Below are 12491 nucleotides of genomic sequence, written 5' to 3'. Positions count from 1 at the left end.
AATAGGAAAGAGATTTGATGTCCAGGGCAGTAAACATATAATGAGTGGCAATAACGATGCCTCACATTTTCGTGCACACACAGACTACACAATTTGTGAACGCTGAGTTTCAGTGAGCAATAGAGAAAATTGTGGCAAAGCTACATTTAACATTTGTATTGGTATTGGAGGAATCTTGAGTGCCTTACAAGGTTCTTCGAATGTTATAACCACGTTAGGAGTTGTGAGGTAAAAAAACAGCCGTCTCCTATTAGAAAGTTGTGTGTTTTATCCCGTTATCACCACGTTGCTTCTGAGATTTTGTCACTTTTTATACACAAAGACAAGAATCACCTTACTTCTACTACTGTCATAGTTACTCCAGCTGTAACAGGTCATCTAGTTGAAAAAAAAGTGTTCAGGGAGGAGAGTTTCCATCTGGCAGTATGAAAATACTGGTGTGCTACAAAGACTTTGGGTACATTTTCACTAATCTAGAGTTTCTCAGGTAAGTCTTTTAAAGTAAATGTGTTCACACACTTCAATTTACTGGATAGTTTGATGTTCTAAGGTCAACAACAACATAAATGGGATATCTCATGCCTTTAATTTGCACCACACACAATCAAATATTAATGTGCTGGCACTTTCGAAACAAAGAACAGCTCAAGTAATCACAACCTGACTCCAGCTTAGAACTAAACAGATTGATATTGACCTTCTAGTTAAAAACAAAAAGTAGGACCAAGCGTATTCCCCAAGATGCTGACCATGACCACTATCTCCCCCTCAAGTTAACAAGGAATCTTTGTTCCTAAACCAACTTAACATTAACATACAAGAGGCAAGTCACAAAATGGCTGTCATTTCTGTAAATGTCACGTTAAGCACTTGTGTAAAGGTGTCTGGACAGGAGACTCCATGCTCCTTTATAAAAACTCTGTCTGCATCACCATTGCCCTCCCTATGCATCCTCAACATATGTATCATTCTAAAAGGGAACAAATCTAATCAGCCAGAGACTCTTTTAATTAGACTTGAGGGTGAGATTCAATATGTCTGCACCGGCAGAGGATGTCTGATTTGAAATATCCATTTGTTTAGATGGAGGAGAGGCTTAGCGCTCGGCTCCAAGCAAGAGTAGACAGACGCCTCTAGGAGCGTAGCTGAGATTGCACTTGACATGTTTATGTTTTCCCATAGCTGTTATGTTGCATTAGAGACACTGAGCATGATGTTCCACCAACTTAAAACTTCTTGAGATGTCATTCTACTACATAAGCGGTTTGTCCAAAGCAGCATCCTCTGAATTAGCACCACAATGGCTGACGGCTTATGTGCCTGGCGCACCGGATCTGGGTCATCATGGCTAGAATATTAACCGAAGCAGGGTGTACCGACAGCACCTAGACCTTTTGCTTCCATGGTAACAATGATACAAAATGCAGTTAAATCAAGGTTTGGTTATGTTAAGCTACAAAAACATGGAAAAGAAGGAAACAATTGGGTTTTAGATACAAATTTGTCCTTTCTTAAGATTAAAGGATAAAGGTAGTCGTGGTAACAATAATTAAAACATGTTTACAGTTGTAAATTGATCTTGGATAACAGACACAATAAAGACTATCGGGTTACAGACAGAAGTCTTCTGTGTTATAGTCCTGTGTTTTTGGCGATCCATTGTCATTCTTACTAAGTCATCTCACTTCCTCCTTTGCTCCTCTCTTAATTCCTACTGATGCTAGAGGTCACCCTGCCACAAAAAATTACTATCCGTAATAAAAAGCTGCTGCACAGCCGACCTATTGGGTCAAAAGAGGGGACGGTCTGCAAAAAGAATCCAAACTGCTCAGGAGGACTACTGACAGAATACTCTTTAGGTTGAACGGCAAATACTAGTGACACAAAGGTTGTTTAGCGATCTGATTTTACATCAGTGAACATATTTTCTTCCCAGTTAAAAATGTAAGTTTCCACTTGATTCCAGTGAAAATTGACTTTTTGCTGGGTTTCAAGTTAATAATGTGATTTAAGAAAAATAATAATGGCAACAGTTCTTTCCCCGCTCATTGAGAAAAGCCACTTGTAGCATTAGAGGAAATTAAAAATCAGTTAGTGGTGGTGACCGTCACTGGAATTTAATCCTATTCCTCCACAGTGACAAATACATATCTATATTTGAGGGGCAAGTATTTTAAATGATATCTGTCTCAGTTTTCAGATGTCTTTGGAGTTAAAGAAAACATGAATCAATCTCAATAAAAGACTGAGGTGTCTGCTCATTTCAGTATTTAACAAAGGCATCGTCTCTCTGTATCAGGGTGAATGAATGAACACAAACATGCACCGTACATATACGAAAAGGTAAAAATGAATTTACATTGATCTACATATAACGCTAAACTGTGAGTATATGTAGCCCCTCCCAAAATAAAGGGAAAGTTACTATGAAGAAAATAATTAATACAGGACACGGCAGGACAGGATCACTTAGAATTTATCCATATAGCGCTTCTGTGGTGCCACTGATGGGTGAAATTCCACATTGAACTTTTAAATAAAACCCTCACTGAGAGTATCTATAATGGGACTCCCATTAATACCTCATGTCAAGCATAAATCCAGCTTTCGGTTTGCCTTCACAATCAGTGTGTCACACTGTGCCACAATTTCAGCTAATTGGGGAAACAAGGGTGAGTCTTTTTTTTATCTACAGTCCAAATTACAGTAGGATTATTGGACATTAGTGAAGATGGTGAAGTGTGTAAGCACTTGGTTCCAGGCTGCTGGACACACATTAAAAAGAGAAGGGTAAAAATTAAGAGTTTGGCTCAACCTGCATATCTCTGGCTTACTTCTGTATTAACAACTAGACAGTGTTTTGTTGCTCGAACTTGTGTGGTAAACAACCAATTCAAGCTCAGCAACCCTGGTTAATATCCTCAGACTTGACAACGCTCCTGAAGGACCACAGAGGACATTACACACTTGTATTCACAAGCTGATCACTCCCCTTGACTAGCAAACTGACTTTGACTGTTCTTTGGAAGCTGCCTTCAAACAAAGGTGCCAAATGTGATTTTAAACAATTACACCCACATAAAAGGGTGTGCACTCTCACCTTCCCTCTTGTTAGATTACAGCCACCTATTCAATTCAGTAGCCCACAAAGTACTGCAGTGTCCCATGACAGTGCATAAATTGCTGGCTGATTGAATTTTAATGATGCATTTGCGGCGGAGGGTGATGCGATGGATCCAGCATTGTGGGAGGGGGGGGGCAGGTGATGTGAGGACAGCTCTGGTGTCAACACCTACCCTGGAGATATCCCCCTTCCACGCGCTGCTGAGTGGCTCCTCAACTGGAGCGTCTTCTCAGTGTGTCACTCCATGGTGATGAATTAATTACTCCGACTGGCACTCAGTCACACACACAGAGACACGACCTGCCTCTTCTGGTTACCTTTGTCTTGCTCTGCATTCACTCTCCGAACGTCTCGCATGTTTTTCACAAGTGAGTAACTCTACGAATCAGCGTAAAGATGCATTCACTTGCTGGGCACGAAGCAGGGAAATCCGGATACTGGCTCATTAATGAAGCATTTACTGCATCACTAATGAAGCATGCTTTATTTGTACAAAGTGTGCTTCTTGTGAATTTCATCAGCAGCTCTGTAACTTGGCACAGAATCCACTGCAAGGGTAATTTAACTAATAAGGAGTAACGTCACTTTTGTTGGACATTAGTAAATGCTTTCTCAATTGATCTCATTTGAGTCGGGCAGCGGTGCCAGAGTAAAAGGGCATCCAATAGTAAAATGTACAATCTGCATCCAGAGTCAAATCAGTGCATAAGTGCATGTCAAGCAACTATTAAAATGATCGAATTCCACACACGAACGCAAAAACACTCAGAGGTGATCTTACCAGCCGTCTGAGTCCAGCTCCAGTAAGGACTGACTCCTGTCAGAGGCACACTGCAGACACCACATGTTGCCCTCTGAGGACCCTACACCAGACCCACTGACTCTGCTACGCCATCCCTGGGCTAAACGTAGCTTTCACAGACTAACCACACTGCTCGGACACCTTCTCCAACTCTGGCCTTCTTTCATCCAAGCTAGGAGGGGCGTTCTCAGGAAGAGGGAGGGATTCCTCCAGAGGAAACTGGGTCGTATGGCAGCAGGAGTACTGGTGTCCCACAGATCAAGAGAGTCTTAAACAGGAAGGGGCAACAAGTAAGAAGCAAAAATGGGAGGGAGCAAAGAGAGGGCGAGGGAGCAAGCTCTGGTGGATTTATTTATAGCATCAGGCAAAGATGAAGCCTGGGGAAAGCCCTGGATTGGACATACCATTTTAGCTGCTATGACAGAGGAGGTATGGCTGCAGTAACGTGAGCTTTACACTCGTACAACTGCCGTCAGTTGTCAACTCTCAGCTTCATATTGAAGAAGTCTGACAATCTGCACTGTTCAACTGCTGATCAAAGACGAGAGAGAACATCTTCAACGATCTTATCACAGACAGCAAAGAACAAGCAACAGCTGCGTGCCCATTTGACCCGCCAGGCTGTCCTTAGAACAAACATAATAGTTAATAGGGAATGTTTGACTCACATCTCCTCCCATCTCTGTGCTGATGTTAAGCTTGATTCACACCCACCCCTCCGCCCCTTGCTCCTATTCCCCTGCCTCGGCCCAAAAAGTGAAGGGAAGAGGGGCCTATCCATTTCCACATAATGACATCATTATCCAAACAACGGGCGTGTATCGAGTGGACCAAAGATGTAATCTGCCAAAGCAACTGAGCAGCATAAAGAAATATGATAAGAGAGCTTGCCGGTTTAGTTCGGGCTGAGATCCGCCATGACTGTAAGGTCGGATTAGGTACATGAAGAAGATATTATTCTCAATGATTCCTCATAATGTGGAAATGATCCCTATAACAGTATATAATAAGTAAGAGGGAACAGGGAATAGGTGTGGATGCCTCTCTTATAGGCCATTGCAGAGCTTAATAAAAAGGAGCAAATGCCTCCCATATGGTGAAGGTTCATGTAAAGTGCAGCTGAGACAGATATGGTGAATGTGTTACTTAAATCCAATTATGAATTAAAAACAACATAAACAAGCCATAAAACATGGCCAAAACAATCCCTGACCCCCCACTCATGGATGTGCAGTGCTAACAATGAAGCACAAGGAGAGTGGACCTAACGTGAGTTCTGCATCCATGGCCCAAACCTTGAAAAGTTGCATTGCAGTCCTGGTCTGATAGAGTTTAGGTGAAAGTGAACACTGATTTAAACTTTAAGTCAACCCGGTTGTTTCCTTTGGCATTGATCGTGACTGTGAAGCTTGAGGTAAAGCTGCAGCAGTTAACACCCACGTAGCACAAGTTACATCTGTTGGATTGCTTCTGATCAGACTTTGAGATAGTGGTGTCCTTCTCCTGTCGTGACACTGAGGAGCCAGACTGGTAGTTACCGTGGCGGTGTGATGAGACTGGATCTGAGCCAAACACTGAGCCAGGGGAACACTCACAAATCATAGTGTTGTGACAAATTTAAAATGTATGAACTGAGCTGTGATCGTCTCCTGAACAATACAGATGGATTTGCAATGGGCAGCCTCATGCAGCACCAACATGACAATGACAGATAACCAATGGAGAACTGAGGTTCAATGAGATTATGGTCATTGTTTCATTACTTACACCCCATTAATGTCACTGTTAACAGCCTGGCCAGTAAATTGAAGTTTCTTCTCGGTATGAGCTCATTGTAAGCTGATGTCACATTTGCACTAGTCTAGCACTGTACAATTGTGTATGTTTAAAGACATTTAAACCTTTCAGGAAATGTGTTAGATCTGTGTGTTGTGTTTTCTTGTATGTCTCTGTGTTAAGTTTGGACCTGGAGCCATGTTATCTCTGTTCAAAGTTCATTAGTGATCAAAACTCACTAATTAAGACATATCTGGTTCATTAAATTAGTAAACAAGCAGTAAAAAGAGGATATTTACATGATACAGCTATTCCTTGAACAAAATGTCTCCATCGGCTTAGACATTAGGAATTGAAACCAACGGGTCACAAGACAGTTTTTCTGCATAAACGTAATAATGTTCACGTACGTGAACATCAAAGTTGTTTGTTGGTGTTTTTCAGATTGACACAGATTTACAGGCAAAGACTCTCATCATAAACTCACAGCATTCCGTTCACAGTTCTGTCTATTGTGTTGCTCCATCAAATAAAATAGTATTATTCCACCACTGCTGACTCTGTGGCTCATTTTCAATCAATTTGCATCAGGTTCTCCTAATGACTTTTGAGGTGCGTGTGCAGAATGACAACACCTGAAGAAAGCAGATGGGGCTGTGTTCATGACAGGAATAATTACTTGAGTTATAAAATCTAAGAGTGTGACCTTAATGCAAGTTAGATGGTTAATGTGGTGGTTACACTTTCTGTTAAACACTGTTCTTTGCTTCTCTGAAGGCCTTGTCTTCCACACACACACACACACACATGTCGCAGTCTGTCTCGACTCCCAAGTGGAAACAGAAGGATCTCTCGTCCTTGTGTCAATCCCTGCATCAGGTCCAGCTCCTCAGCAGGCCAGACGAAGCGTGTTACAGATCTAGTATACAACCAGAACCACCTGTACCACCCTCTGCACCTTCTTCAGCAGTCAGGATGAGACCGTGCCCCTCCCACACACTCCCTATTCCACATATTGCATGAGACTGTTTCTCAATCAGCAAGGACAAAAATAGAGTCACTGGCAGACATTGCATTTTCTGGTCCGCTCGGTAAGTAAATTGACCAGTTTGTGTGAGTTGGGCCAGCTGGAGACAAGTGTGGCATCCCATCCACCTCCCAGATGTGATGGTCTGAAGCTGAAAACAACAGCAGCACTGATTAGGGACACAAGGAGCTTGCCTAGTTTCACCGAGCGGAGGGAACATGGAGCTCTGACAAATATGCTGTAAATGGCACCAAATCGTTCTAGCATATAGCAAAGCCTGCTGGAGTCTACCTTAAACTCTACTAAAAACATTCTATCCCGATACCTGCTGTGCTAAGCTGAGCTATGTGCTTCCTTGTATGGGCTGAAAACGTCAAAGCCGCAATGCCAAACATCATCCACTTAAATATTCTGCAATCATATAACAACCTATTAAACATGATGTGGCTGACTGTAATTGATAATAATTATAATCATTAACATTTCCATCTGGGTCTTCTGACAACTGTGGTTACTGGTAGTAACAGGGTGAGTTATTGTCCACAGAAGAAGAGCAACTGGAGTATGATGCAGCCTTACAGAGCATGGAGCCATTTTATTCATTACGTCACATTGTTTTGATACAGACTGACTAAAGAACACACTAATCATTTCTCTCTATAGTGCAGTTCTAACCCTGGACCTCTGACTAAATGTTGGGGGGTTAGAGCGGTAGGAAGACTGGCAGTTGGATCCCAGTCTTCCCCTTTAAGCATGCTGAAGGACAAGATACTGAAGCCCAAATTGGCCCCTTGTCCTTGAGAAAGTGCTGCACATATGAATGTGTGTTGACTGTATAACTGTACTGTAAAGTGGTTTGAGTAGTCACCAGGCACTATATAAATACAGACCATTTCCCATACACATGGACGAGGTTTGTCTTCTGCATTATGTCCAGAGCATGTCAATGTACTTTAAATATGTCATTTAAATTCTGATTTGGAAACAGGGATTCCAATATATATTATATAGATAGGAGTATTTGCTAAAAATTATATCAAGTAATAAATTCATCCAGGATCAACTAAAGTTGACAAATGACAAAAAACAAATTGACTTATTGCTGCAACCCTGTCTACTACAATTTACATGACATATAATACTGATTTGTAAAAGAAATGTAACGTCAATTATCTGCATAAGTCTTCACTGGCAACACATTTCAAATATTCTCCTGACAACAAGTTATGGATAAAAAAAAAGGAAATCATTTCAGTGAAAGTCTTCCAGGCAGCAACAATGTTTCCAGGGTTGGTTTTAGATGAGTGTTTTCGCTGTAGCTTGACATACAAGACTGTATTTGACCTGATTTCATTTACAATCCACTTCATCACAATTATGAGCTACAAACTGAGCGTACACAAACACACATGCAATTATACCACAATCTAGAGCCAGTAAAAGAGTCAAAAGAGCTGTTTTCCATTACTCTACACAGACTTGGCCTGGGTAATGTGTAGCATGTTTCCACAAGTGTGCTGGGCAGAGTAACAACATGCCAGTACATTTATAATTATCTCCTGAGTAAGCATCATGTTCTGTTTACAGACACTGGGGAAAATGTTCATTCTGACAAAGATCGAGACAGCGTCTGCCCTCGTGCTCTGGACCAGCTCCAACCCTCATCCACACCCCAAACTGAGCGTGGAGCCCAGCAGGCTGATTGTGTCTATGCTGTTAAGTTGTTGACTTCAGTCCTGTAATCCAGAACCCACCCACGTGTGGCCTTCAGAGGGAGGTGGCGACCCTGCCCTCTCAGCCTCGTACCTCTCCAACATAGAGGATATAGAGCAGAAGCATCCATAGGCTTGTGCACCCATTATGAGCAATCATACATATGCATTATATGAATCCAACAAGCTGCACAGGTCAGGAGCTGACAGATACAAACACAGTGCATGTCTTGTTGATGACCATATGGCATTGAATTTGTCTAATGTTTATTTTCTGCTGTTGCAGCCTCCCTGACCATGGTGCAGCATTCAGCTTATCTCTGCTAATCCTCCTACAGTAACTCTGCCTCCATCCTGTTGCTGAGCGGCCTATGAGCTCTAGTGCCCAAACAACACCATTAACCTACAGCATGTAGTAAATACTAAGCAGTCACAAACAGAGGCGGAGTATAAAGATAGTCAAATTTTATTATGACCTGGGACTTATTTTGCTGAGCAGTCAGGGGATAAGACGGTAAACAACCCAAGACTTCAGCCAGATTATCGTAACCACAAGGTTCCATCGATAGTGAGTGCACATGCAGTAATATCAGTAATAATCCCTAATTAGAAAGGAAACGACCAGGCTAAACTGTGATCAAAGTTGTACCCATGTTTACAATTGAAACTTGTAATCATAGGTACAGCCCTTCTCCAGGGTTCACTCGTACCAATTCATACCAGCTAATATAAAACCGGAAATCTGGATCGACTTATATTCGCTGTGAAATTTATTGAGCTACAGTCGATTCTTGTAAGAGGACAATTTCACACACTTTGTCAATTGAGAACACAATGTACGACATAGCAAAGCTCTAATGAAAGTATCCAGTTTGAGGCACTGGTCATTACTGCCAAGGTTATGCAAAAAAGTGAAATTTGAGATTTTTATCTTGATTTTCTATAATCGGTTTTCGATATATTTTATTTATATATGTTTACTTATTAGTTAGCTTATATATGTCTGATCACAGAATGACTAAAATTAGATCTGAGTCACAATAAACCATCAAAATTTGAAGTAATACAAGCAGATTAAATCTCAGCCAGAAAGAAAATACTGGCCGGGCAGTAATCTTTACATCGTTCGTGATATTACATCCAGTATTTGTATTCCGCTGCAGGCCTAAGGTTTTATCATCATTATCATCATATCTTCAGTGTTTGTTATTGTCAGGTCTGAATGCTGTGCAGAGAACCACAGTGAACCATCATGCTTAGTGAGGATTTGAGACAGGAAGCATGATTCCGATGCCCTCCATAGATACAGTGTGCCAGACCACATCATCAGCTGGCACGTGAAGTTCAAATAACTGAGATGTTGTCAACAGAAAACTCAGATTCCAGGTAACCGAATGATAACAGGCACTAAAGCACAAGCATTCTCAAACAACTCATCACCTGTCGTGTGCAGCCTGAGCGAGCCTCTCCCTGATGCAGGAGACACAACAGATCCTGACATGTTGGGTTTGCACTGAAAACAGATTAGAGCCTCGCAGTGACGTAGACCGCAGGCTCGCCGGACGAGCTGCTGCCTCATCAGTATTCATAAACATTTTTCTATTCCAGGAAGACCAGCGCGACTGGGCGTGCTCAGACTGTTGTTTCTTAAAATGGCTGGACACCGGCGTTGTGTGAGGGAGGAACAGACAAACATAAAAACATAGAGGGGAATAGAAGAGATGACTAGAAATAATACTTAACCATCAGTCCCTCCCATCTATTGTCACAGCAACTGGACACAGGCAGTTATTTTTGGCAGGTCTGAGATATATCAGGTTACAGATTTAAAAAGGCTTAATCAACTATGTGGGCTCATTATTGTACTTTACATGGTCATAATTGCATTTTGTTAGGTAAAAAAATATCATGTGTTAATTCTAGATATTGTTATTTGGAAGATTACTGGGAATCTGTCCTTTCAAGTCATTTTACTGCAGTGAACATACCAGGCTCCTCAAAGTCAAATTTCAAAATCGGACTCCTTATACCAATATAAACGACAATGTAGTGATGGAAGAAGAGTGAATGTTTTTTTCATGTTTTTTCAGCTGGCTCACTGTGGTCATTTGGTGCCACATGGTTTGGCCCATATGAGCCACATTAAAGGAGCGAACACTTGCTCAACGAGCAATATAAATTGCTCGTTGAGTGATATTGAGTGAATAATATCAAAGAGGCCTAGTGTGATTGTTTTAATGGGACCTCTTTTCTTTCTTCCTTTGGATGAGGTTCCAAGGTTGCAGAGCGGCAAGTGTCAGCTAAACAAATGTGACATGATACATCTGTTGAGTGCCTTTGGTCTGCCATCAGCTCAGTATGTTGAGGTGTTTGTTCCTGGCACCAGCTGCATGGAACTATTTGGGCTGAAATGGGATTGAATTCCAAGTGGAATTGAGAAAATTAATGCTGCCAAGTTTTCACTGCCCTGAATGTTCCACACACTTATGCTGAAACAGATTCTGCGCCGAGTTTTTCCTCCTCTTGTAGCAGTTACATTCTGCACGTTCACCCCCTCTACAGGCAAAATTCAGTTTACAAAACTCACAAGGTGAAACCACAGACCATCTATACAATCAAACTTTGAAACTTACTGACCTGAATATTTCATGAACGAACTGAGGTGCTTCCCTGATTCCACTTCTAGTGATGACACAACGAGTAATTGTGTCCTGAATTGAACACTGTAGGTGCTACGAGTCTAAACTCCACTATCACCAACCACAACTCAGATCCATGATAAACTAACCAGGTCTGAGGTAAACAGGGGGAAATTGAGAAATGTAGGAAGGTTGTATTAGTTTTATAACCCTCATGGTGCTTCCCCCCTCTTTCTTCCCCTCCTTCCTGTTTATGTTCATTCCCTACCATCCATTGCTCATCATTGACATAAAGGGGGCAGAGCTGCTGCCAAAGTGACTGATGGGCAGTGCCTTCCACTGTCCACTCTAACTATCAAGGCAAAATAATGCAATCTGAGATCGTAGCTGAGTGATAACAACAGGCTATGGATCCGCCTGCTGCCCCATGCTTTTCAAGGATGTTTTATCCAGATCAGCGGAGGGAATTGGAAGCTCAGGAGGAGCAACTGTATTGTCTGCTGCGATGCACAGGACCGAACACTCAAGACGGATGCTGCCATCTATTACCTACCACAAGAACAAGAGCCAAAACCATATGGTCCTTGTCAACCAGCCTATCCCTCCAAATGTAATAGAACAGGGAAAGGAATGGTAAAAAACAAGGTGTTACACTAACAAATAATTAATTCTCCACTTGTATTACAACAAAAGAAACTTGACACAGAGCAGAATATGTAGATTGCACCAGCAGCAACAGCTGACATGAAGGATGCCAAATATGCCAGATGTTTCCAAAGAAACAAGCCACAGGACGATTGCTGAGGCTGTGAGGATGACAGACAAAAACCTACCTTTGCTGTGCCGAAGCTGAAATAAAGCACAGCTGACTCCAGGCCTGTCTTGACAAAGTATAACCTGACCTGGAGCTGTAAAGTTAAAACTCTACAGAGCTGTGCAAACAGGTGATGGCAGCTTGACTCTCCTCCCTCACAATGTTGGATATCCAGTGTAACGTGGAGCTAGTGCTGGTTGGTGTGGCTCATAGGCACCACCCTGCCTGGCTCTTCCCCTGCCAGCTCCTGTGCCGTCACTCTTTCTGTGGTGGGTAACACACACTGAGGCTATTGAAGGACAGGCAGCACCTCTGTCTACACGCTGGCTCTGGGCACTGTTGACGTTGGCATCTGCAATAAAGGCTGCCTTTCACTTTCTTGTATATCCCCCTGCCCTCCTGCTGGAGTGTTCACCTCTGCCAAGGAGAGCTCTGAGGCTGAAATGGAAGAAAGGTTGTGTGGTGGCGTTGTGCAGTCTGTGTGAGTGTGTGCCTGCTTGTCTGGGGAAGGGAGTGGCAGCCTGGTGTGACACACTTGATTACCCTCGCTGATTGGGGACTATTTTTGTCTTCCACGACACCCTCCTAAAACTGAAA

At 42.3% G+C, this 12491-nt stretch overlaps 1 protein-coding gene across 2 annotated transcripts in view; it reads right to left on the bottom strand.

Moving 5' to 3' along the window:
• Positions 1–11991, bottom strand: part of iqsec1b (IQ motif and Sec7 domain ArfGEF 1b) — a 32731-nt gene extending 20740 nt beyond the window's left edge. Inside the window, exon 1 of one of the 2 annotated variants that reach the window (XM_062394626.1) lies at positions 11914–11991. Coding sequence is in view for 1 of the 2 variants with exons in the window: in XM_062394628.1 (XP_062250612.1) it covers positions 3906–3970 (65 nt within the window). In the remaining variant the exon portion in view is untranslated. Of the gene's footprint in view, positions 1–3905; positions 4137–11913 lie in introns of those variants that run through there. The other variant, XM_062394628.1, reaches the window with a different exon arrangement.
• Positions 11992–12491: the final 500 nt, after the last annotated feature.

Source organism: Platichthys flesus, chromosome 2, assembly GCF_949316205.1.
Source record: "Platichthys flesus chromosome 2, fPlaFle2.1, whole genome shotgun sequence".
Classification (NCBI taxonomy): domain Eukaryota; kingdom Metazoa; phylum Chordata; class Actinopteri; order Pleuronectiformes; family Pleuronectidae; genus Platichthys; species Platichthys flesus.
Note: the sequence above shows the minus strand (reverse complement) of the source record. Positions and strands in the feature narration are given on the sequence as shown.